The sequence below is a fragment of the Rhamphochromis longiceps genome, linkage group LG20 (genome assembly GCF_057381845.1).
Source record: "Rhamphochromis longiceps isolate RC_006_pf linkage group LG20, R_longiceps_female_GT1.1, whole genome shotgun sequence".
NCBI lineage: Eukaryota > Metazoa > Chordata > Actinopteri > Cichliformes > Cichlidae > Rhamphochromis > Rhamphochromis longiceps.
In genome coordinates, this window is record NC_140576.1 from 30,054,465 (window position 1) to 30,082,261 (window position 27,797).

The following is a 27,797-nucleotide window of genomic DNA, read 5'->3' on the forward strand; positions in this document are numbered from 1 at the left end:
GGAATGCAGCACAAGAGTCATTTCCCCTAACGATCTCAGCCACCTTCCACACCTCAGGACAAGTGAGTGTGGCTGACATGAGTGTGGAAGAGGGGAGGGCAGCAGAGGAGGATAATACATATACGAAAAGGACGAAAGATGGAAAAAAAATAGTCATGTATGAAAGTGAGCCAACAAAGACACCTGTTAGAACGGCAGCACTAATGAGATGAGAGTGAATAATGTAAACACAGAAGTGTTTATCTGATATACTGTAACACTGTCAACAACTAGTATTGTAAGTAAAGTTATCATAACTGGTGCTGTATGTCCAGATGCAGTTCACAGCTCACTGAGTACAGAGAGAGAAGCCATGTTTAACTCTGGAAAGATTAGATTGATAAAAATAAGAAAAACATGCAGCTGAGCAAACAGAAAGAGAAAAAAATACATGGATCTGAAGGTAGAAACAAAGACGGGGGAGACTTCCTGCCTGACCGCAATAAGTAGAATAGATAAATAAAAGTTGTTGCCTTGGTAATGGGTTTAGGTTTTTGTTGTTATACTCTATCTATATTTCTGTGTCTGAAGTTTTTCTTTCAGCCTTTAGAGCTGCTTTATCTGTGGCATAGACTCCACACTGGCTTTTGGATGTGATGACCTCATTGTGGTGTTCAAGAAACCAATATGAGACTAGTTTGGTGTCAGGATCGGGGCAGACTGGATGTTTTTCCCTCTTCTTTCATCACCAGGTGGATTGATGGGCAGGGTTTGCCTCCCAGCTCTCCACGGCTCCTGCCAAGTCATCCTCACAAGTCTCCTACAGGAAATTCTTCCCCGGTTCTCAGAAGTCCGTAAGAGTCACTAGCTGCCGTAACCTTAGCCAACTCTTCCTGTCCACACTAATCCTGCCTCTCCTCTGCAGACGCTCCCTGACTGCCAGTGCTACGTGTAGTGTCAGCTGTGATTCTCCCTCCTTGTTTTGCCTTATTTATGTTGTCAAAAGCAAAGCTCGTAATTGTGCTACGCACCGTCTCAGGCTGCTAGAAATTCTTCAGCCATGACACATGGTCTGTGATTCACCCTGAGAGGACAGCAGCACGAGTTATTGTTTCTGCACCATGATACTAAACAGTTTCATCTGCTCTAAGCTGCCTAGTTATTTCACACAACATTTAATAAACACTAAAATTAATCAGAATATGTTTTTCAACATATTTTCCAATATAAAATAACCTGATAACATCAGCAACACTTAATGTAGAAACCCAGGGTCTAACATGAATTAGGACATTAAAATAATCTTTGAATGTAACAATTATTAAATGTCACTCATGGAGAAGTTCTTATGAATCAAGTCATTACATGGTGAAAGCCTGTCAGATTTAGTGATTTATTTGGTTAAGATGCTCTTTTAGTCCACTTTCCGTATCTATGTAAAACAGAATAATCTGTTAAAGCAAACATGATGCATAGCACCAGATTTCTTCTTCTACAAGAGCTTACAGCCACATCATCACCATTAGCAGTCTGGCTACATTTTTCATGCAGTACGAGGATTTTTCTAGTCTTATTTTAATAATCCATCATAATAATCTGTATTTCTCCTATTAAAAAGTCTGTTACATAAGCCATCCTTTGATTACCCTGCTGGTTACGGGTGACGCTTTTTAATGGCTGGAGGTAAATGACAGGATTGTATTCAATCAGCTCAGGTCAGATGGAAAGAGCCTCTCATAAATACCATCACCTCTCATCATCATGTTCAAGTGTGAAGGGTCTGTTAGAGTATAAAGTGTCACATCGTCATTATAGCATCGAAGAGACTGACATATTATGTTTTTATTATTTGCTAGTGATTTTATTTGAAATCTCCATGATGAAAAAAGTTTTACCAGGTAAAAACCTCAGAATTGGACTCAGAGGTTAGCCATCAGCCTCGGCTGATCTAGGATGACAGTGTTACAAACAACAAACCATAATGACACATACATGTTACACCACAATAGCAACATAAATGCCTTTTTAAACTGTATCTGTTTGGGAAATGACGTTTGGCTAACTGCTAACTATCCACAGTTATGGTTTGTAGCAGTGCAATACTGACAACTGCCACTGGATTACTTTAGTGCTGAAGCATCATAACGAGAAACAGGATAGGATGTGTGCATCGTTATGGTATAACATTATAACTTTGGCCAAAATGGAGACATACAAACATGCCAACAAAGTTACTCAGTCAAGAGCAAACAGTAGTACTGTGCCAAAGCGCAAATTATGCTGTTCTGCATAGGCCTGAACCCCCTCAGATCATTGACAAGACACTCTACGGATACATGGATGACATCAAGCTGTATGCCAAGAATGAACGAGAGTCACTGATCCACACCACCAGGATCTACAGCAAGGACATCGGAATGTTGTTCGGACTGGAGAAGTGTAGTTGGATGGTAACAAAGAGAGGGAAGGTAGTCAGAACTGAGGGACTGAACTACCAGAAGGCAACATTGCAGACACAGAGGACAGCTCCAGGTACCTGGGGATCCCACAGGCAAATGGGAACCATGAAGAGGCTGCTAGAAAAGCTGCAACCACCAAGTACCTGCAGAGGGTCAGGCAAGTCCTGAGGAGTCAGCTGAACGGTAAGAACAAGATCCGGGCTATCAACACCTGATCAGGTAACCTGCTGGGATAATAAGCTGGCCAAAGGAAGAGATAGAACCCACTGATATCAAGACCAGGAAGCTCCTGACTATGCATGGAGTGTTTCACCCCAGGTCCAGCGCCCTGGAGAGAAATCTTATATAATTAGTCATGTAAATGTATGTCTCTGATTGATTTCCACTGCCATACAAAATAAGGGTTATCAAAATAAATTGTGCCACAATCAATGTCATACAGTAAAACAAAACCAAAAATAAATGTGAACAACTTGAAATAAGATCTCCTCCTAATAAAACACTGAACTAGGAGAAATATATAACACCAGGCACCTCCCTCATCCCTCCAAGCTGCCCCACAGATGTATAATCCCCCCACAAAAACAGCCCATGCAGCACTGGAGTGGTTGCCTCCAGATTCCCTCCAAGCCCTCTTGTGTAAAGTGCAGCTTCTGTGATTACTGAATAAAATGATTTACCCATTTAGATCCCAAAATGAACACGAAATTAAGAAACCACGCATATTTTACAACAAAAACAACGGTACCGTTTAAGAACTGCTTCTCAGGCAAAATACAAAGCTCTATATGGACCATGTTAGTTCTCTGCACTACAAATGTTACTGTAAAACCACCTTTCATCCCCACTTTGCATTGTTGTCCATAGCATAAAGTTCACTTCCATAAACTGTCTGCATATTGGAGGTTTTCTCATGCTGAAACAGTTTTTCTTTCCCACTGTTGCCAAGTGCTTGCTCCAAGGGGGATGTTTGATTGTTGGGTCTTTACTTCACAACATAAAGCTTCCTGAGGCAACTGTTGTTGTGATTTGGTGGCATATAAATAGAATTGAACTGAACTACATGGAACACTGCATCTATTATAACAGCATGGCTTCGTAGTACAATAGTAAAAAAAGTGTTGAAATTGCCTGGCTGCAATGCAGATCTTTCACCAATTAAAGACAGCTGGCACAATGTGAAACAAGATGAACTATAAAAATGAAAACAAGAGAAGATGCTTCACGGCAGTAAACGTCCAGTGAGACATGTTGCTGCCATCATGGTACATTTCCTCACTTTAAACTCTGATTTTATTCTGTTTTGAATAAACGATGCCTTTATTGCTAATCACTACATTCTGTTTTACACACCGCCCCAATGCTTTCAGAAAGGACGGACCGTACATCTTATTTAAACCAAAACAAACACAAACACACAAAACAAGGATCTTTATTTAAGTCATAGAACAGAGGGCAACATAAGAATGGTTTTACATCGCGCGTTCTCTAGTATGTGACCACGATCCAGGGCAGCCTCGGCCCATCAGTGAGCGATTCAGACTAGAGTCAGTAAATCATAAAGATAAAACTGTATAAAAATAAACCACAGCGCAGAGGCTACACTAAAATAAGAAATGTTTGACGTACACGTGTGCTGTTGTGCTTGCCAATAATAAAATAACCATACACATAAAGGAATTTCATCTCTTTGACTTGCCTTTACTCACATCTTTAGTCCCTTTTAGGAATGACAGTGAAATGATGTACCGGAAAATCCGATTAGAAACATATTGTTGAAAAAAGTAATAGTATGAGAAACAAAATACATAATAGACATTTGTTTTTCTAAAATATGGCTCTGCATTAAAAAATATTTAAATGACATAACACGTTGGTCAGTGAAACCTGATCATCACAGCCCTCACAAGTCCAACACTGAACTCTGTGAACACAAACATGGATTTACAGACAGCTCAAGTGGTTACAAATGTTACAGTACGGCATGTGCAACAAGGTCACAACGTTACTGCTGAGCTCTGGGTTAGTGTCAGACCGTGGGGACATCCGCCTGCTTTTAGTGCACATATCCAGTTCATCACAAAGATTCAAATAATATACAGACAAAAATAAAAGTGCTATAGTGATAAAGCAAAATCAAAACATCAAAAGCAACATTCAGTCATGAAGCCATTCGGGAATCCTCAGTAGATGACATTTCATTTTGGAAGTTTGTGTCCTGTGCGTCAAACTGCGAGAAAAACAATCAGCAACGCACTGAAGCCACTGCTGCTTTTAGATGATTAGAGTGAGACGGACATGCTAGTTTGAATTTATTATAAGATGCAGATCTTCCTTCTGTCTAAGAGCTGTTCAGTTGGTTTCCCCCTCAAACCACACGAAGATCTCTCCCGTTTAAAGGGGGCTCTTCCTTCTTACCATTGCTGCTGCTGACTGCTGGGGTTCTCCCTCTAGTACTGTAGGGTCTTTGAGTTTTTCTTTCTTTTTAGTATCAACTCTTTAACTAGTGGAGACACGTTGGAAGCTCAGCAAAACAAAAGACAAATTAAGATGATACAATGTTCACCAAATGTACTGACGACAGGGTTAATGGTGCATTCTCACTGGATAAACAAGCTGCTTCATGTTTATATATGACAGAAAAATCCTTGCCGTCACTTCTAGAGTTAAATATTTGTAGGAAGGTGGACGTGCATGGACCTGTTCCTCCTCTGGGAACACATAATGTCCTTGAGAATTATCGGAATACTAGTGAGAATCTCGCATTAACGTGTGTAATGCTTTTAATGCTATCAATCATTCTGCAGCTGTTTCATCAGATGGCAGGATGACTCTCTGCGGCTCACAGCTTGAATGCACAGCAAGTGTTCTTGAATAATCAGCATCGATATCTGTGGTTTATGGTTTATTGTGTGTGTGTGTGTGTGTGTGTGTGTGTGTGTGTGTGTGTGTGTGTGTGTGTGTGTGTGTGTGTGTGTGTGTGTGTGTGTGTGTTTTAGCACACTGGAGGTTGGACTGAAGAAGACCAAAAAGACTGCAGTGATTGACAGCTGAAAGGTTTCGTTACCTGGATAACGACGCCCCCTACTGTACAGAGGATGTATGTGCATGTGTGTGTGTCAGAACGCTATCAGGGATGGAGGAGGTTTGAGGGGAGGCAGCTGGGTCAAATGGTGATGTAGTGCTGTCGCAGTTTGGCCATCAGGAACTCGTGGGTTAAATTGTGTCGTGTGATTATTCCCACAATCTAAAAAAAAAAAAAAAAGAAAAAAAAAAAAAAAAAAAGAGTTGAGTTGGTGAGGACAACATAACACAACAACTCTGTGGCTTCCTCACACGTTTACTAGAGGCATGAAAGCCCAAATCACTTACTTCTCCAACAGCATTAACCACGGGTAAGTGTCGCAGGCCCATAGTCCTGAAGAGGTTAAACACCTGGGAGATGCGGGCATTGGGTGAAACAGTGTAGGGACACGGGTTCATGTAGGGGGTGACATCCTGGGTACACAGAAAGGACGGCCTGTTAATGAATCTGAGTTTTCTGCTTGATTATTTTCTGTCTCAGTCGGGTAAATCGAACGTACCACTATCATGCGAGGGCTGAGCAGGGTGAGGTCGAGGTCATGGATGTCAGGGTAGCGTGGGTAATCTTCAGTCATCTCTGCATACGACAACCTAGGCTGATTGGTGCTCTGCGTCAGAGGGTACAGAGAAACTGCTCGTATAAGAAAAAGTCATCTCATTTATTATCTACACATGTGTGTCAATGACTGACCGACTGGTTCTCGGCGTAGCACACCCCTCGTATGAGCAGGTTAACCAGCTGGGAGCGAAGGATGAGACCGTGAAAGGTTAGCGGCCTGAAGCGCTCCTCCATGGTCCACTCCTCACTGGGAGACTGGTCTGGGTACAGGTTAGGGTAGGGAGCATGCCTGCAGCACAGAAATCACAGGAGTGCCAGATTTATTTGCAGTTATTATGCACCACAAAGAAAACACAGACAGAATGAAAGGCAGTGTTACAAATACTTGTAGTTACTATGTGCACTGACAGCATCAGGAGTAAATTCAAAAACTTGTGGTAAATATTAGCAGTTCAACTCATTATACTACGCCATTCGACATCAGCTTCTCTGGTCATTTGTCATCTGTCTGGAGCAGGGGTGGGAACTCCAGGACTTGAGGGCCGGTGTCCTGCAGGTTTTGGGTATCACCCTGGTTCAACACACCTGAATCAAATGTTCAGTTCATTACCAGGCCTCTGGAGAACTTCAGGACATGTTGAGGAGGTAATTTAGCCATTTAACCCTCTCAAGGCAGGCGTTGCAGATTTGCAACAGTTAAAAGCTAACAACCTGATTACCCCACATACATATTTTATGAGGTTTTTTTTACTCAGAAGTACCACTGCAGGTATTCTTTTGTGCATTAGCAACAAAAACTTAATTTGAGCCTGAGAGGGTTAAATCAGCTGACACATCTAAAACCTGCAGGACAGCGGCCCCTGGAGTTCCCACCCCTGCTCCTGAGCGCTGCTTCTGGGTCCCCTTGGTTATACTGCCTCCTCTTGGTCTAAAGAATTATTTCGGACAAACTTCAAAAAACAAAAAACAAACCTCTGACACTGATGATGACAAGAGATTGTAATCAAATCTGTAACATTCAAACTTCTCTGAATTTTAAATCTTTCCTCTCAAGGGGTGGCTGTAGCTGTAGCTCAGCGGGTCATCTCCTAATCGGGAGGTGGTTTGATTCCCTGGCTGCACCAGTCTGCATGACAAATACATACCTTGGGCAAGATGCTAAGCCTGACCAACTCCGGTATAAATGTTTGTGTTTTCGGTCCATTTACCAAATACAAAACCTTAAATAATTAGGCCCCATTTTATCCAGGTTTCAGCTTTCAAGCCCCTCGTCTGTGGATCTCCCAGTTTTTATTTGGGACACAGACACTGTCTGTACTTTTAAGATTAGTCTAAAAACGTTCCTTTTTCATAAAACACATAGTTAGGGCTGGATCAGGTGACCCTGAACTCTGTTATTGCTATGCTACACTAGGCCGAGTGCTCGTCAGTCAGCTGTCTAATTACTTCTGGCCCTCTGAAACTATAAATGTCTAAGTATTAATAGTTACTGCCGTATTGTTATCAGACATCCTGAATTAGAGCTTGATGTCTGCACTTTAATCACAACTTGATTGTTTGATTTAAAATCCACTGAGATCAAATTTAGAGGTAAAACTTCAGAGACTGTCTGGATGTGTTTATCTGGCCTACCTCCTCTCTAACATCTGCTGCAGCAGGTCTTCTCCCTCTTCTGAAGGTTCGACTGCAGCACTTTGCTCATCGCAAACATTCCTCAGCTCGCTCGATGGGTACGACTTCATGGACTGGCAGCGCCGTCGCTGTTCGCCCGCACGTGACACAACACTGGATTTCTACATGTAACAGTCAAGGGTTAGAAGAAAACACAGCCTTCAAAAACCACAACAATGATTTCATCCAAAAATAAAGAAACATGAAATTCTTAAATAATTATCTGCACATCAACATATTGCAAAGCTTTGCTCACTACAGAGCCAAACCTATGGGCTCGCACTTTCAAACCCACTGATTCTCCCTGGAGACAAAAATACAAGCTCGGTAGCTGATGTTACTTTGGTTTTTATACTTTATTTAGCTCAGTAACATTTCCTGCTGCCTCTAGGTTTTGTTAAACACTACTTCAACACAGACCATCGAAATGATAGAACCAGTGACAGAAAACTCGATCATCACAGTCTGACCTGTTAGGAAGCACAAACCGTATGAATCCATTTGATCTGCTTCACAAGTGACAACAAGTGCACTGCAGACACACTCAGGCTGCACATACATATGTGGAGACCACCGGTGGCTCCCCGTTCTCTTCATGTTCACACTTTCATTTGCACCCAAGCAGATGAAACTGATGCATGTTGGTTTCTGCTTCCTTACTGGACAGACTGATACACCAAAGGTTTACACTGTGAGGATCAATTTGCATGAATGACACGGCAAAATAGAGCTGACCAAATCAATCATAGTTTCTACTGTTGTTTAATTCTTAATCTTGGAAGGGAAACAAATCCACATTCTTTTCAGAATTATACAAATTACTGACTGCTGTAAAAGTCTGCATGCTCTTTGTTAAATCGATGACGTGTCTGTATCAAAACTATATTATGGGACGAGCAATGAGGAATTAGAAAAAACGAAGAAAAAAGCAGAAGCAACCTGAAGGACATTGCTGGAGGGGCTACAGTGTCACTAAAGAAATGTTTCAAAGTCACTGCTGCCCCTGGTGGGGGGAGCCTTAATCACCTCCATTTGGACGGGAAGCTTGAGCTTGAGCTCTGTAAAAGAGCAGGACATACCTTGAAGTGGATATTGTTGCTGATCAGGATGTTGCCCTTCATGAAATCCCTCTCATTCTGACGGTTTTCAGTAACTACGGGGAAGGCATGGTAGACCGTGGTGCGCAGAATGCTGACTAGAGACTGGACTCGGGTGTGGGGGTACACGTAAGTCAAGTTGGTCTCCATGATATCACTGGCTGTCAGCCTTGAAGAAATGAGAGATAAAGACAACCTGAGTCCACAGGAAGAGCGACCATGCTCGAATCACACAGTTTGGGTTTTTAACCTCACCTCACCCTCACACTGCAATAATAATAATAATAATAATAATGGATACTTTATTGATCCCCATGGGGAAATTACTTGTTTTTCTCTGCATTTGACCCATTCACTCTGTGAAGCAGTGGGCAGCCCACTAAGCAGGCGCCCGGGGAGCAGTGTGTAGGGACGGTACCTTGCTCAGGGGTACCTCAGGGTAGCCGTTAAGTGGATTCGAACCGCCGACCTTCCGATCATGGGGCGACCACTTTACCTACTGAGCTATCCCTGCCCCTATCATGGGGTTCCTAGAATCTGTAAAGGCAGAAAACAAGACAGAGCCTCTCATGCTAATGCTGAGACTGACAGCTTTGTCTTTTTGATGAAGTGCATCGAGGAAGCTTTGACACTGCTTCAGCCTTTCACCAAAATGGACTAAATTCATTTTTCACCTACATTTTTTTCAACTATTTGCAAAAATCTCAAGCATCTAAACCGTTTGAGGCGTGTATTCACCGATGAAAGGCAACATCAAATCCCCTGACAGATCAGCTCTGCAATATAAAGTCTTGTCATAAACCACCTCATTTTTCAATTTCCACCTTAACCCTTCAGCTGCCCACCATGGTGGAGGGGTTTGTGTGCTCCAGTGATGCTAGGTTGAGGAGGCTCGTTTTGTACCCTCCCCGGGACAGGATTACTGGGGCCACACCCTCGAGTCAGGCCTGGGGAGGTAGCTCGATGGAGAGTGCCTGGTGGGTGGGCTTTAGCCCATGGGGTTTGGCCGGACTCAGCCCGTCTCTCTTCTGTAGACCCACCACCTGCAGGAGGCGCCATAAAGGTCCGAGCATTGTGTCTCGGGGTCTCAGGGTGTGTTACGCCCCTCTGCAGTCCCTAATCTCTTTGCAGTGACAGTGCAAGAGTGTTCAGCTGTTGCTAATTGACCACACCTAGTCAGGTGTGGATAAAGGCATACCTGAGGCAGGCTTTCAGGGAGGATCACTAGTCTTTGCCTTGGTGGTGCCAGCTACTTTAGCCAACTTGCCATGTAATTTTAGAAAAAACTATTCTTGTTGAAATTCTGGTGTTCGTCTCCATATTTATGTTGCGGCTTTCAAGCCGGGTCATAACAGGGTGTTTTTCACAAGTGAGAAGAGAGGCAGATTAACACATGGGTTGATGCTGCGTCTACAGTACCGATTCGTCTTGGTAAATAAAGAGCGAAGCATAAAAGTAAAGCTTTTCTGATCGATTTACATCCCTACATGACCTGTGGTCACAAGCTCTGGGTAGCGATCGAAAGAATGAGATTGTGGTTCCCGCAGATAAGCTGGAGCTCTGGGCATTCTTGCTTTTAGGGTGCTAGCTCCACAATCCGGCCCCAGACGAGCATTGAATGGAACAATGAAGTATCAGACCTGTGCTTTGTGTAAGCAAGTAAGTAAGTAAAACTTTATTTATATAGCACCTTTCTAGACCTTTCTTGTGCTTCACACAAGGATAACAAAGCATAAAACAAACAGACAACAGTTAGCAAAATGCAATTCTAAAAAGTGTGATTTAGTTGTTTTTTGAAAGAAGCTACTGAGTCCAGAGATCTTATGCTCAGTGGGACAGAGTTCCACAGTCTGGGAGCCACAGTGGCAAAAGCTGTCTCCCTTAGTTCTCAGCTTTGTATGATGAATGACAAGAAGACCCTGATCACATGACCTCAGAGACCTGCTAGGAACATAAGGCTGTAGAAGTTCAATGATGTAGGCAACAGAAGAAAAAAAACGAATAGATACTTGAGGTTGGCAGCTGCATTGATCTGGAGAGTTGAACTGCTCTGGGCTAAGGAGGGATACCAACGCCTACTGACAATGCTGACAACACAGTTCATCCACCACAAGGGCCAACTGTCCTTTTTTGTTGCCAACAACAATTCTTACCTGTCCATCTCTACCTCAGTCTCCCACTCGAGCAGAGGCACTCCTCTCAGCTGGATGTGTATATCATAGATGCCCTTGTTGAAGAAATCACCAGTCCACTTGGCAACCTGACAGTCAACACAAAAGAATTTGCACATGAACTCAGGTCACAGTGGCGAACAGTGCAAAGTGCAAAAACACATGGTTGTGTACCATTAGCGTAATCATGATGGGCAGCCCGTATGTGATTTCATTGGTGGATTCAATGAGGATGACAGTGAGGCTGATGGTCATTCTGACCACACCTCCAAGGAAGGCAGCAGCTCCAATGAGAGCAAAGGTTCCTGAGTAGATGTCCATTCCCAGTTTCCTAACAGAGGACAGACTCATTAAGAACCAGTATAACCACTATGAGAGAATGTGACAACTGAAAGTGTTACGACTCAGTTTGCTTTGTTTTTACTCTGATAAGGTCGATAATGTCTGTTCATTTTGTTCAGTCTTTTCTATCATGTAAGCTGCAGGTGGCAGCTTGTTGGAGATTGGATGCACCACCTTTTAATTGATACCCATCCAGACCAGTTTGGCTCCACCTTCTTCCTGACTCCCAGACAGATTGTGTCGTGTTTCTGAATCAAGAAATGTCTGAATCTAGAAGAGCTGGATTAGCAGCTTTGTATGTACTGTCAGTTCTCTACAAATAGCCCAGGTAAACACATTTCTCCTGTTTCTGTTAGCGAAGGATGTAAGAGTCCTGCATTGCTTTTGTTTATTTTTGGGGTAATTCCCCTGAGAACACTGTGAGTTTCAGCTGTACCCACCCTGACCTTTTGTAAGTGGAAAATACACCAAAATGTTTGGAGTGCAAATCTTGCCGCAGCACTGGGAGTGAGGAACAAGGAGTTACTTCTATGGTATTCTCTGGCTGTCTTAGGCTGGGGTGTAATATAAAGTGTAGGGGCACCAACTAACTGGAAGCTGGGCGGTTTGATACCTAAATATCACACCTGCTAAATATCCTTGGGCCATACACTAACCCCAAGGTGCTCTCTGGTGCATCCACCCATAGATGTGAATGTTAGGCTACGTTCACACTGCAGGTCTTAATGCTCAATTCTGATTTTTTGATCAAATCCGATTTTTTTTTCTCTGCTTGTTCACACTACAAATAAAATGTGACAGCAAACGCGCTCTAGTGTGAACGGTTCACGGCCCTCAAAGTGGCCGCATGCGCAAAAGAAGACGTCACAGACAACGCGCTCTGTTTACGGAAGTAAAAATGGCGGCTACAGAGTGAGTAGGTGTTGTTGCAGCAGTCTATCAATTTCTGCACAGTCGTAACCGACAGAATTTTGACAAATTAATTAGAGAAAGAAGGACACTGAGAAAACAGAGAGCCGTGCTTTAACAATGGCCGCCATGCTTTCTCGTTTGTCTTCTCCGGCGCTGATAATTGGCGTCTGTCTTGTGTCAGTGACGTAAAAGACGGATATAATGCGACATGACCATTCACACAGCCTCGCTTTCTAAAACATCAGATATGTATCGGATTCAGTACCACATATGAAAGTGACCCAGATTGGATTTGAAATATCGGATTTGTGCCGTTCACATTGTCATACCATGATCGGATATGGGTCGCATAGGGTCAAAAAAGTCAGATTTGATGTGCTTTCACCTGCAGTGTGAACGTAGCCTTAGATAGAAAACACTTGAGCAGAAAAAAGTGCTTGTATCAACAGTGACTGCTCTCAGTTCAGCTCAACACAAGGCTGTGACAGAGAAAAAGTGAGAAAAAGCATATTCTAATTAGTTCTTACACTTTGAGCACGTTGGCAACCAAGCGTCCAAAAGCTGCCCCACACAGCAGTGAGGGGACAAAAAGGCCACTGGGGACAGACACACCATATGTCCAACAGGCCAGCAGGAAGTATAAGAAGAAGAACACTGACAGAGTCACAGGGCTGAAGGTACCTGAGGGGGAGAGTTAGAAACCAGTTTATTGATAGAATTGAACTTGATTTTTGAAAAATGGCCTAAAATGCCACTTCACTGTACGGGGTACATGAGTAATGCATGGAATGAATCATGTGTGAACTCATCTAACCATCCTGATGGAAGAGCTGGTGGATGGCTGCCTCCTGTGGGTTGAAGAACAGTGTTGCCATGTCATTGTAGGTCTTGTTTGAGCAGAAGAACTGTCGAATGGTTGAGTTGATGTCCTCACTGCCAGCCAGCTAAAAAACATACGTCACAGGTTAACATGGTCACATAGTGAGGCTCTATTTTTCACCGGAGCTCCAGTATCCAGAGTCGTACGTAGTGAGGAGGTAAAATTATTAACAAGATGATCGACCTCTGTTGGACTAGCGTTCAGGTAGCTGCTCTGCTCTGTGTTGGTACAGGGCATTGAAGATGATAACAGTGGGTGGATTATATTCTTAAACTTAGTCACAGCGCTTTCAGAAAGACATCTACTGTGATAAAGTCTACTCCCCACTGCTGTGTAATCAATTATTGTAAATGTAAATGTTATCAGGAAATGATCAGACAGGAGAGGGTTTTCAGGAAACACTGTTAAATGTTCAGTTTCTATGCCATATGTTAACACAAGATGTGGAGTGTGGTTAAAGTGGTGGGTGGGTTCTTTTACATTTTGACAGAAGCCAACTGAGTCTAATAACAGATGAAATGCTGTGTTGTCATTTTTAATATATCGTTCTGTCATAAATCAGCACATTTTTAGGAGATGTTCTGCTTGACCACCTGATTTGTATAAAACTTTTATGATTTAAAGTTTAAACATATAAATAAAAAATTAATAAGCTTATATATCATTCAGACATCATCACTGATTAAAATGTGAAGTTTAATACTGTATGGGTCTTTACCAGACAGCTTGAAATAATTTCCATATTTTAGTGGGCCAATACTCATATTTTGTGATGCATCTGTGCCAAATTGCAGATCCTCATTTATTTTAATGGTAGAAACACTTGTAGTCCAAGAAAGGTCGTAGGTCGTACACAGGGAGCAGGCAGGAAAACCTCGGGATCCCGCTTCTATGGACTTATAGTCACTCACTCACATGTACTCAGCCTCTCCACCGGCACTGATCTACAAGTTCTCGGTACTTTGGATGTTTGCATTTGTTTGCTTCTTCCAGCACGATCCTCACAGGGAACTGTAAGCTTAACTACAAGGACTCTTTCAGGGAGAAATAGCTGTAAGTACCATATCTGGCCTCAATGAGGTTGGTGTCATATGGTTTGGGAACTTCTCTTGATGCGTGTGTGAGTCTCAGTCTAAAGCTGAAAAGGCCGTCTGATGGTTTGAGGCTTCTCTCTAGCCAACAGCAAGCAGCTGTGCTGGGGGTGGCATCAGCTCAGGAGGTAGAGCAGGTCACCTACTAATCAGAGGTTTGATCCCTGTCTGCATGCCAAATATCCTGGGCCAAGATACTCTCTGATGAATGTGTGAGACTTTTGGATAGAAAGCACTTACATGCTCCAGCACAGTAGACCAGTGCCACAAGAACCAGTCCATTTACCATGTTGGCCAATGAATTGAAGATGGTATTCACGGTACATGTTCATAAATATTTAAGTAAATATTTGAGCAGAAAATATTCTGAAACTTTGATGATTACAGATGGAATGAAAAAGGAAAACATATTGAACTAAAGTATTTTCTGTTAGCAAAGCATCTGAAAACTCAAGAATCCTGCTCTGTTTGAACAGGACAGTCTTATTTTTGTGGTACAACTTTTCATATTTGCTCAATCCAGCAAGAACATTGAAATGTAAAGTAAATTTAACTATGCACCATTAAGACGTCAGTACAATATTAAATAAAAACTGTCATGTAGTTTAATGCTAACTTTGCAAGACTTCTTGAATTAGTTTTGATATTTTAATTAGCCAGTGTCTTTTTGATACATCGGCCCCAGATTACAGATCCTGGTTCATTTTAATGGTAAGAAAGGCTCATGGAAATGTCAGGCTTTTGTCATTAATAGTTTCTGAATTATTCCCATTCAAATGGTGTGACAGATTTCAATCTGAGGAAAAAAAAGGCCTGAAAGTGGGCTGACAGATTGTTTTTCACACAAATATATCTTAAAGAGTATTTGAAGCTAAAATATCACAGTAATCATAACATACGTTTAACGTTTAGACCAGTGAAAACACACCTGTGGTGTTTTTGTTGAGTAATGCAAAGATTATTAAAATTCTTACCGTGGTGTTGTGAGCTGTGGGAGTGGACAGGTCACGACATTCACCCAGCATGGAAGCCGCAAAAATCACAATTGTTGTCACCATGGTAACCAGCAGACTCTCTAAAACTCTGGAACATTAGAACAATCGTTTATTATCCTCTGGTTAACAAAGTTAGGCACATATTTAACGACAGTTTGCACCTTTATAAAAAGAAACACAATTACAGTAACTGATTGGAAAATTATCAATTAAAAGGAGCGCCTCGTTAATTTATTCAGCAGAATACATCATCTTTCTCTCAGTGCGCAGATTTTAGGGAAGAATCTATTTAAACAAATGATAGAAAACTGGGACGGGAGCTCATTCATTACTAACAGTGCTGTTTGTAAAGGAGACGAATCTCGTTTGAGTCTGACATATCTGTGCCAGCTTCTACTGAGAACAGAAATGTATTTTCCAGTGGAAAATGTGGATGTATCACAGCTTTGAGGGCAGTGTCACTCTAACCACTGTGGCAGTGAAACAACAGTGAAATCTTTGGTCCAAATGTTTACAGACCCGTTCTGCATGTTCCTGGTCCTGATACATAACATGGATCACCAGAAGGAGTTTCTAAACACAACTCAGTTACTTTCCATAATGAACAGAGCGGTTTGTGACTTTCCAGTAGGGCTGGGCCATATCATACCGTTCACGGTAATACCGGTATAATATTGGGCTACGATAAGAAAAAGAAATACCGCAATAGAATATGGGTAAAACGTACGGAGCCCCGCAGGGGACATGGGAGAAAAAAAAATTACGATGGACTTTTGTGAGATCTCGCAAAACAAACTCGGGATCTCGCAAAAGTTTTGCGAGATCTTGCAAAAGTTTTAGCTGCATTCTTTGGCCTTCAACCTCCCGTTAGCGTCGAGACCTACTACAGCCGGGAGGAACACCGCACATCGTGCCTCGACCTCCCGGTCGGCTTCGAGCCGGCATCCGAAGAATGTGGCTAAAACTTTTGCGAGATCTCGCAAAAGTCCGTCTTAATTTTTTTTTTCTCCCATGTCCCCTGCGGGGCTCCGTAAAAACGTGCATGCGCAGTGCCTTTGTTTTCATACGCACATGGCGGAAAAAGCATGGCGGCGACGGAGAATGTGAAGGGCAAAAGCGGATCGTTAAATGAAACGGATGAACCAGAATTGGTTTTAAAAAATGCTGCAACTCCAGTGGTGTAGAACTGGTTTAGATTTCGTCCATCAGATACACAACAAAGCACTATTTTTGGTAGCGCATGCTAGCGGGCCGTCGTTATTACCTTTTTTTGGAAAATACGGCACACTTAAAATCAATCCTTTGATTTTTCTGAAAATCAACAGCGCCCCTTATAATCCCGTGTGCCTTATGTATGAATTCTGGTTGTGTTTACTGACCTCGAAACGATTTTATGTGGCACACGGTGCTCGAAAATCTGTCAAATGTTTTAGTACAACTTTGCTAAGCTACGAAGCCGCACCGCTTGATGGATTGTCGGAGCATTACGACTATCGTAGGCAGGAGCCTCGCAGAGTGATACGCACTGCGCTTCAACATAATATTACTGTATTGTGTGTGTATAACCTCTTTTTAAGTTTTGTGGATATTATACATGGTTATGCTGAGGCTATATCGGCCAGTTTCCACTGGAAATGCCTTTTGGTTAAACTGTCAGCAAGGAATTTGCATTTGCACTGTTAATTTTTATATAACTTTAATGCACACAAAAAACAGCTGCTTGTTTAAGTGAAAATACATTGATGGGTTTTTTTGCACTAATAAAGTTGTGGAGTTGTAAAGTATTTTGTCTCACATCAATTATATCATCAGTTATATCGTTATCGCAAATTTTCAAATGTATATATCGTGATAAATATTTTTGGTCATATCGCCCTGCTCTACTTTCCAGGTTTTTGTATATGTTACCATGGAGATCATTGTACTGGTACTTATAAAGCACTTTTCTAGTCTTACTGACCATGTGACCAAGTGCTTCAGACGATATATTATCTTGTCCTCTTTACATCTAATCATACATTCATACAGAGTTTTATTCGATCCACTTACTGATGCATGGTCAAATTAGACTGAACAATGACTCTATTACACATGCTGCATGGACTGTGAGAGAAAACTGGAATACCTGGAGAGGAACCGCGCAGGCACACAGGGAACAGTGTGTGTGCGCCACACAGGTCTCGTATCTAGGCTTTATGGCCCATTCTAGGCTTCCTTGTTTGTTTCTCTACAGATGTCAGTATGTGAGACTTCTTCCATTCCTTTGCATGCAGCTTTATACTCCATGCAACAAAATGACAGTGGTATGCTTATTTATGCTATGATGTAACACAGGAACGTTCAGGTAATATTCTGGGTGTTGACCAACCACACATCTAATAGCTTGTTATACACAGATTTCAGGAATTTACTGAGGAATTGTTTGTAATAAAGCCTTTGCCTTTCTAACGTTTGTCCTGCTCTGAACGTTCCCTGTTATGTTTGTTCCAACTGTGAACAGCAGCTTGGCTCTGAGATAACATTATTATTGTCGGGTCTGCCTTACAATATAAAGCAGCTTGAGACTCTTGTTGTGATTTGGTGCTATATAAATAAAATTGAATTGTAGATGCTGTTCACACATTTATGCATTATCAGTTGATCACTTTAAAAACCTTTCACTTCAGTTCATGTTTGTCTTACACCAAACTGCTTGCGTCCTAGTGTCACAGTCTGATGAACATGAAAAGCACAGATGGGATCAAAGATGGTCAAACAGTTCACCTGATAAACTTGGCCTTAGGATGAATGTGTCTTATGCGATACTTGGCCAGGTTCTTGTTCATGCAGTTAAAGAGCGCCCCCAGAAGGCCGCCCACCACACCCATCAGGACAAAGAAGGCAAGATCCACAGCTGTCCACAGGTGGCAGTTCTTGTCTCCATCTGGACACTGGTCAGCAAGAGGAATAAAACCATAATAATATTTACATCAGGCTGATATTTAGGGATGGGTATCGTTTAGGTTTTATCCAATACCGGTGCCAAACCGGTGCGTTTGAAACGGTGCCGGTACTTAAACGGTGCTTAAAGAATGGTCCAAAAACCTCTCATGTTCAGCTGTTTTTTGTAAAAAGATAACAATGTTAGCCTTTTCTGCAGCTATGGGGCATATATGGTATCACTCTTGGCTGGAAGCAGTGCTTAAACAATGGAAAAAACACAAACTTTGTCCAAAAACCTCTCATGTTTAACTGTTTTCCACTTTTTCTTTGGTCATTTTAGCCTTATTGGCCAGGGTGAAGGGAGTATCTGCCATCAAACAAGAAGACAGCTGCATGTAACTACGACGGTGTTTGCTAGTTCACCTTACATGCATTCATGTAATAACGTGGTTAGCCTACTCAACGTAAATTACACACGAACAACATTAAGCTACTCACGCAGAGAAGAACAGCTGCTGCTGCATCATCATCCTCATCATTTCTGCTACACTGACCCGTGTTTTTGGGGGATGTTGCTAAATCCGGGTCCGATAACAGGCAACCCACCCGCAGTAGATGTGCTTGGTGTGAGGTCTCGCAGCAAGCTATCAAATACGGTGCATTTCTCGGCTTTAAAAAAACCCCGCTATGCGTCACCAGGTGTTTCATCGGATTTGAGGTGTTACCTCTTTTGACAGTATCACAGTATCACCTTAAAGCTCTTGTTGCTGCTGAGTTTGCATATTTTGCTGTGAAGTACAGCCAGACTTTTGACCGCTTTGCCTTGGGCATTTTTAATCTGTAGCTCTGCTCTAACAGAACGTACGTACCTGGCCCCGCCTACTATCCTCGGAAACGTAAAACGATTGGCTAGAATCTAAAGTGTATCACAGCTCAGGAAAAAAAAAGCACCGAAATAAAGCACCGAAATGTGCGCTGCTTTTCGGTCTGGTTACTACCGTTTATGTCAGAACCGGTGCCATCATGTGGGTACAGAAGGAAAAGTCAAAACTGGAAGCAAACGAATCACCAAGCTTCTTTTTCCAAGTTTTGTTCTACAAAGTCTAATCTTTGCAAAGTGTTGCAACATCTCCCTCTGTAGAATCTGTCAATCTCTGCACATCTATACTGACACATCATTAAAATTGGGCTAAAGACCTGCGAAATCCGACACTCGCGTCTTCAACACAGCTGCCAGGTTACATAAATTGAGTGGTGCATGACCTGCAGATCTTTAGTCATGTCAGCAGCTGTCACATCAGTTCAACATCAACTTTGTTATCGAGTACTGGAAAGCTCTGCACAGCGGGTATTAACTGGGTCGGTTGCAAGAGATATCACAGACAGGAAGAGGCAGTAACGATGATGTGAGGAGCAGATATGAGGTGAGATGGTGGAACAGTTGGGCTAATGGTGACCCCACAGACTCTGTTTTTTAAATCCATATGTAAACATGTCAGAACAGATTAGTTGAGATTCAGATGTTTTAACTTCATTTGTGTCAGTTTTATTTACATATCACCTACTCACAAAAACAGGTGCCTCAAGGCACTTTATACGGTAAGGTAAAGCCCTACAATCCAACAATCGTGAGCCCCTGTGAACAGCATTTGGCGACAAGAAAAACTCTCTTTTTAAAGGAAGAAACCACATAAAAAAGTACCATATGGTAAAGTTTAGTCACCCCAGATCAGTGTTTCCCTACCCACAGGGTTGGCATGTTGCTTTTGGAGCCGTCCTCAAAATCAAATCAATGAGTCAATCAATACAATGAGTCACTGTGTAGACCTAAAGTCTGTTATTTCAGCATCATACTTTATATAAAAAATAAAATACTATATATAATCTTTGAAGATACATTTTGTACCACATGGAATAACAAGATAAGAAACTCTTAACCTTGAACTCTCCAAAGTTCAGGAGGCCAGGCAGCTGGAAGGAGCCCCACTTGCTGAAGTTGATTCCCGAACGGAAGAAGTTGAGAGTAAAAGTGGCCGACATGGAACAGAAGAGCTAAAACAGTAGATAGACAAGAGGAACATTTAATCACACTCATTGGTCAGTAAAGGTCAGAGAGATTGGATGGTGCACTGTGTCCTGGTCTACCTGGCTATATCTATAAAGCAGATGGATTGTTGTTGCAAATAAGGGAAAAATGACAGGATCAAATTTCATGTACTTTTATCCTCTTGGTGTACTTCTGATCCAAAGCAAACATTAATCTGTCGTGCAAACTTTCAGCTTTAGGTCAAAACCATCAACTGTTTAGGTTTAAAGACGTTTTTGCACATTTTCAGAGCTCAATTTTACAATTGACTGACGAGCAAGTAAAGCTTGTTCTCTTGTTATTTGATGACAAATGAAGCAGGTAAAATAGAAATAGAAGAATAGAATGAATTTTTATTTTATAGCATTTCAGTGTAACTCCTAAATATGATATCCAAAGAGGTATCCGTGCATCTTTATCAAAGAAATTGTGGTGAAGTAACTATAAAGGGTGACCTACCACTTTCCATGTAAGGGCTTGGTTCCAGAATGACGAGCCCTCCTCCAGACTGAAGAGGGTGCCACCGATTGGCGCACCAAAGGCAGCAGCTACTCCAGCAGCAGCACCAGCTGACACAAAGTCTCGCTTGTCCCTAAAGAACAGGTAAGAAAACTGTCAGTCACATGTCACACATGCTACACTGCTAGGAGGCAGTAACAGTGTTTGTGCCAAAAAGTTGGAACATTGTGTAAACTACAAATTACAAGAAAATTCGTTGCTTTGGAGATTATTCAAACTCTTTGAACAACTAAAAATAGACTTTGTATAGTACAGAGAGAGAGCTGGTCGATAATATTGGAGAGTCTCTGTTATACCAGAGTAGGGATAATCTTTAAGAGAGGACACATAAATAATGCGAAGGTGAAGACAGCGTCATACAGGATCATGAGCCTGAAGCTGGAAATTAAAGGGGTGGTGTTGAATGCTGTTTTATTTAGTGCCAAATCACAAAAACAGTTGCTTCAAAGCATTTTATATTGTACAGTAAAGAAAGTATAATAACGCAACACTCAGAAGATCCCCTGTGAGCAAGCACTTGGCCTCCTGTTAAGTTTTTCCTGTTTAACAGGAAGAAACCTCCAGCAGAACCAGGCTCAGGGAGGGGCAGCGACCAGCTGGGGGTGAAGGGAAGGAGACAGGGCCCAAGACGAGCAGGGGAAAAGAGTCAAAGCTTAGTAGTAACTAATGATTACATGCAAAGTGGTTTGCATAAACAAACTGAGAGTGAAAAGAGGTGAGTGAAGAAGTCAGAAGAGAAAGATGAGGAAATAGTCAAAGAAAATGTGGCCTAGGCAGAAAGATGAACAAAGCAGCCGGGAGCACAGGCGAGGTTAGGATGTGGATGCGAGGCTGGATGATAACGAAGGACAAAAGGACTTGTACTGATTGTCTACAAAGAGAAAATGAGCTGGAAAGGAAAGGATGCACAGCAGGTTAGTGTGGTTAACAATAACAACTGAAATCTACTAACAAGTGGAGAGAGTGTGTTGAGAAGATGGTAGGAGTGCTGTGAGGGGCTCAGGAATGAAGAGAGAGGACGGATGGAGCAAAGTCAGTGAATCAGGAACTGCAGAGGATTAGTAAGGAGGACAAGAGTGCAGCTGTGAATTCACACCATGCTCTGTATTAGAAATCATTCCCATGTTTCATCTTATCCAGATTATTAATCCCTTGTTCTTTTTTCTCAACAGACTCTCCTTGAATGAAGCTGTGTCGGTCAGCTTCTTCCAACGATGCGTCCACTGCTCCACGCCTCCTGCAGCTGAGCCACGGACCACAATCTGCAAGTTCGTCACTTACAAGGCTTCTAAGTAAACTTATGTCACACCCTTGCAAAAGCAGTTATACTGGCTCCCAGTCAGTGTCAGGGTCCAGTTTAAGAGTCTGGTTTAACTTTGGGCAATTATGCAGCACAGATCAGTAAAGATTTACATCTGTAGGTCCCCAGCAGGTCCCTGAGGTTTTCAGGATATCAAGGTCTGCTGTGTATCACACAGCACTGAGCAAATCCTAGTATTCTGTTTTTATTTACATTTACACCATATTCCAACTTTAGTTTGACTCAGGATCGTTACTGTCACATACCTGTCGCTGCGGAAGTAGGGAAAGTCAAATTTGATCTTCCTGAAAGTAATGCTCTGAAACTGATGGAGAGAGAAAAGGTCTGATATCCACAAGTACGACCAGACAAATCACAAGAATAACACCAGTGCTATTTTTAGTGTCCAAAATGTTTCACAAAACAACAACAACAACTAGAACTAAGCAAACTAGAATAAGCTTTGGGGTACTTGAGGAAGGCCGGCTCCCACGATGGCTCCACTGTGGATCATTGGACCTTCCTTCCCCACAAAGAGACCTGAGCACACAGAGTCAGTCCATCAGCCTTCTGACCCTGGCTCATCATTCATCATCAACATCATTTTGCTCTAAAGTTAGCAGAAGCTGACACTGCTTGACTCAAAGTATAAAACCTCATTAGTGATCTTGTTTTGCCTTAGTTAACCTAAAACACCACCGGGAGCACAAAGATATTTCTTCTATGTTTGCTCCCAATTCTGCACCTCCCATATGAAGTCATTATGATCACAACACAAAATATTCCAATAAAGTGCTTTGCTGTCAGAGTACAGTGGTGTCTGCAGGTTACAAAAGTAGATGCTTAACAAGTATCACGCAGGGAATACCGCAGGGCATCTGTGACGTCCATATTTTACACAACTTTCAGAAACAAGCCCAAGAACATGAAAACTCTACACAGAGTCTACCCTGCGCCTCCAGGAAGGAAACAACAGTAGTAGCCAGGGAGGAGGAGGAGGAGGTTGTGTGTGTGCATCTACCCTGGGTTGTTGATAATATTATTATTGGGTAAATGGTAAATGGTAAATGGCCTGTATTTATATAGCGCTTTACTAGTCCCTAAGGACCCCAAAGCGCTTTACATATCCAGTCATCCACCCATTCACACACACATTCACACACTGGTGATGGCAAGCTACATTGTAGCCACAGCTGCCCTGGGGCGCACTGACAGAGGCGAGGCTGCCGGACACTGGCGCCACCGGGCCCTCTGACCACCACCAGTAGGCAACGGGTGAAGTGTCTTGCCCAAGGACACAACGACCGAGACTGTCCGAGCCGGGGCTCGAACCGGCAACCTTCCGATTACAAGGCGAACTCCCAACTCTTGAGCCACGATCGCCCCGTACAGTAAATGTCAGGGAGTCAAACGCACTTTACCTCCAGCTACACTGAACAGGACTCCAGCAGCCTTGCAGAGAAAAGTTCGTAGTCGAACAATTCCAGGAATCTTCACTCCGTTCAAGTAACTTTTGATTTCTGGAATCCCTGATCCTGCAGCCACAGGCTGAAAACACGATACTGCAGGTCAGTGTGTAATCTACTATCACAAACATACCAGAATGAAACAACATGCTACAACCAGTTAACAAACTTGGACAGGTAGAGATGCAGGTAGACAGGTCTCAAATGCAAGGACCGCAGAATTTGCACACTTTAACTGTTAAAGCAGGAGTTCTTTCCTGAGTTTGTCAGCTGCAGCTGAGATGTTTACCTCGATGAGGACGAGTACACTGGCAATGAAGACGAAGGTCATGTTGAACGCCAGGAGCTCCAGCAAGGACAAAGACAGACAGCCTTTGTCACTGCACTTCTCTATAGCTGGAGGCTTCAGTTAAAGTAGAATCACCACATCAACAAACAAAGTGTGGTTACACACAGTAACACTCTTTAGATGAAGAGTCAGGCAGTAAATAGAAACCATATGACAGATACTAGCGAAGGGACCAAACCCAGGCATGAAAACACACATATACAGCACAGGATGAACCAAACATTACTTCACACTATTATTACAGCATCTGCATCATATGAACGCACTCTGAATTCTTTCTAGAACAAAAAGATAGACCTGACATTTGTTTGGACCAACTCTGGACAATGTTCAAACAAACACAAAAGAAAAAGGGCATAAAAATGCGCACCTGCTGTCAGCAATCTCTGAAGGAAATAATGCAATATTTTGTGCAACTTTACAAACGCTCTCCTTCTGTGCGAGGATCTTCTAAGGCACAACATTTCTGCCCAATATTTAGCTGCTTTGGTATCTGCCCATCCTCCACGTACAGAGTCATGTTAAAGGATACAATCACCAACCACAGTAAACTTTAGTTTGTTGAAGAGGCGTACGAAAAAATCCACAAACAGGCCCAGCTGAAAGAGAGCAACGTTTCTTATTGAGCAGCTGAAATCCAGCAAAACAAAAAGAAGACCCAGAATGCACCTTACCAGGCCCACTGTGACCCCGATCGCAAACACCATCATCCAATGCACCGCCTCATATTTTTTGGCTTTCTGTTGGCAGACAAGAAAATAAAAAACAGTTTTTTTCTCTCATATATAAGAGACTAAAAAGAGTCTAAAAACATTTCTGCGTTGGATGAATAATACACACACGTTCCCAGTCGCACAGTTTGTGCTTTATTCTGTGGTTTTAGTGAAAGTTCACAAGCTCCACATACTAAATGTATTCCCCCAGCATTGAATCTATACAGGATTAAAAATGCTGTAAATAAAAGTGATGGAGACGTGGAACAGAACCTCCCTGTCACCAGGCTGTGTTCAGCATAAGCTACTATAGTGGTTTAGCAGGTAAAAAGAGAGCCACTGTAGTGATACAGAAAACCCCTCTAACTTTAGCTAACCATGCTAATCGTGCTTCGTAGTACAGCCCGCAGGACTTTCAATGATCTGTATACAAATGCTGCCATCTGTATATGCCTCATACATCGAATGTAGGGCCGAAGAATAAAGCTTGGTGACAATGACGTAGATCTAGAACGTTTGCAGGTATGGTGGCGTAACAGTGGCACTCCAGGGCAGTCGCATCAATATCTCTATGACTGGATAAATGGAAACGTAATGCTGACAAATAATTCACAGTAATTCTTCAGAGTCTTCATTGATATTCTTGTGGCCATGTGTAGCAGTACTGTCTGACAGTATCCTAACGGCCCTGCTGCTTTCATCCCTGACCTCCTCCCAGCTGTAGGTGAGTGCTGTTCTCTGCTGTGTTTCCTAATTCCTGGAACACTGTTATTATCACTGCAGTGACCGTGACATGTTACAGAAACTTTGATTAAATGGAGGCTAAAAGATCGTGATGCTGTCTAAGTTTAAATCCATCAACGATCCACGTGACTTCTAGATTCAAACTACTGTTACAGTCATATTTCTTTGGATTTTGAGATCTGCCCCAATAAAGTGGACAGATCCCACGTGACCTGTTCTAACATAACACTGCATAGAAAATGTTTCCTTAATCTGATAATGAATCATTCACAACTTTTAGAAAATAGGAAACATTTTTAAAAGGAGGTTTGTTCAAATTAATATTAAAATATTTGAGCTAGCTCAATATTTATAATAGAGTGGTTTCTGTGTGTCTGTGCAATCAAATATGAAAAGCTGATTAGTAACACTGATCAAGATTAAAAACACAGAGCTTTGTGGAACATCAACTTTAATACAGATCACATACAGTTTAACAGATCAGCTGCTGGCACAAGTCCTACTATCAGTGATCTCATCATGTGATGTAAAACAATAAACGTGCATCGGTGACAGCCTTTGCACAGGCGTCATCCACACAGGAGCAGATGACACATTTAACCTGTCTTACCTTGTTGTCCATCCCCTCCAGGACCTCCACATAAGGCTCACTGATGCAGCGGTCATAATCCAAGCTCTGTGGACACAAAACACTGTGTGACTATTTCCTGCCTCACACATCGATTGTGTCCAGTACTGAAAAAAATTAATCTGCTCTGGCATTTCTGCTCTAAACACATAATATAATATCTCTTTGAAGGCTTTCTCCAGCAAGTCTCACCTCATAGTCTTTCCTGGGTAGAATCTGTTCCTCGTCTGGGATTTCCCCAAGGATTGTCTGGGGGGTAAACAAACAAACACACAAACAAACAAACAAATAACAATAATAATTATGTATGTATTTACATATACACACAAGGATATTTGACCACAAATTAAGCTTCCTACTAAAAGTTCAGCTAAATGTGTGCGCCTGCATGTTGGAAAAAATAATAAATAACAAATAAATAGAGGAAATAAACAAAGAAATGAGTGTGGAATTAGTACTTGACTCCTGCACCACCATCCAAAGCATCCAACACTGGACACACTTAGTTCCTGTAGGAAGTGATGCTCAGACTTATGGTTTAAAACCAGCGAGAAGCAACAGTTTGTTCACAGATTCTTAGACATGGAATATGTTTTATATGTGCAACATGTGAAGCTGTGCCTCAGTGAAACCACAAAATGAAGACATAAGCAGCACTGTTGCTGGAATTTGCATATATTAAACTGTCAATACAGAAAATCAATGAAAGTTTTTATATTTGGTTGTAATCTGATCTAAATCTGTTTTACATTGTGGAACTAGAACAGTTACAGTTGGAAGGTAATTGTCTCCACAGTAGGTCTCCTAGTCCATCAATAAACTCCATTTACTCTGCTGTGGTTACAAACTACAGCGATTAGTAACCTTTACTTTTTAAATGTATGTAGTTGAAAGTTTCAGAGCTTTCATGTCAAGCTGTCCCGTTAGAATTACACAGCTTTACTTAAGAGCAGCGTTCAATTCAATGCACAAACTCCAGGTTACATGTTTAACTAACGCAAATAAAGCCGGGCTATGTCCATACTGCCTTCGCAGTATACTTCTCGGAGGTCCTGTAAGACTACGCCTTTGCTTGGTGTAATCACAACATTCAAAATGTGGGGAAATAAATAGAAAGAGGTTATTTTCCACGCGACAAACACGCCGCATTGCACAATAGCTTCCCACACCTACTGAAAGATTAAAACCATATGAAATGAGGCAGAGATTAAATTGATTAAAATAAGAAGATTGCTTAATCTGAGGAAATTATAAATGGAGTTTGGTCCACGGACTATATCGTCACACGGAAAAACGGGAAGCTCTCTCTTCTGTAAGCAGCAATATTACAGCTGACTTAACGACTATACATTCATAATGTGCATTAATAAGTATTCCTCGCTTTCCTGCAAAAGAACCAAGACAAGAGAACATAGTGAGCAGCGGGGTGGAGCAGCTCAGCCAGAATAAAGCGCTTAGAATAGCTCAGAGGAAATCCTAAGAACCCCAAAGTAAACACAACATAAGCAGATGATGCTTCCTGTGCTTGTTATCACGTCTTTCTTTACCAGCTCTTCTGGGGTCCGTGTCTCTCCCTCTCTACAACAACACTGGCAACAAAAACATCTTCCACAGCACGCCATTTTCGTTGTTGTGTCATGCTGTATTCAGGGGCTGTCATAAAAAGTAAAGGTTGTTTTAGACGACTTTGAAAATACAGTAGAATAAACAATGTAAAACAAAGAACGGAGAAAATAACCGAACATATCTGAATATAGCTGAATTCTAACATTTTACATTTTTAAAATGTATTCATAACAAATAACGTTCCAAGTAAGTTTGAGTTGCGGA

General features: G+C 42.0%; 1 protein-coding gene across 1 annotated transcript; it reads right to left on the reverse strand.

The window, feature by feature from the left end:
- Positions 1-5,342: 5,342 nt before the first annotated feature.
- clcn6 (Cl-/H+ antiporter 6) lies at positions 5,343-27,693 on the reverse strand. Its single transcript, XM_085393117.1, has 23 exons — positions 27,515-27,693; positions 26,160-26,216; positions 25,950-26,015; positions 24,557-24,622; positions 24,415-24,481; positions 23,823-23,929; positions 23,489-23,615; positions 22,540-22,607; positions 22,334-22,392; positions 20,708-20,840; positions 20,101-20,214; positions 18,004-18,170; positions 15,220-15,328; positions 13,089-13,218; positions 12,802-12,955; positions 11,195-11,351; positions 11,003-11,109; positions 8,832-9,018; positions 7,714-7,874; positions 6,214-6,370; positions 6,023-6,130; positions 5,811-5,936; positions 5,343-5,685 (listed from the first exon to the last, which is right to left on the reverse strand). Exons 1-23 carry the CDS (start codon positions 27,587-27,589, stop codon positions 5,605-5,607), a joined length of 2,583 nt encoding a protein of 860 aa, XP_085249243.1. The 5' UTR covers positions 27,590-27,693; the 3' UTR covers positions 5,343-5,604.
- Between the last annotated feature and the right edge of the window lie 104 nt (positions 27,694-27,797).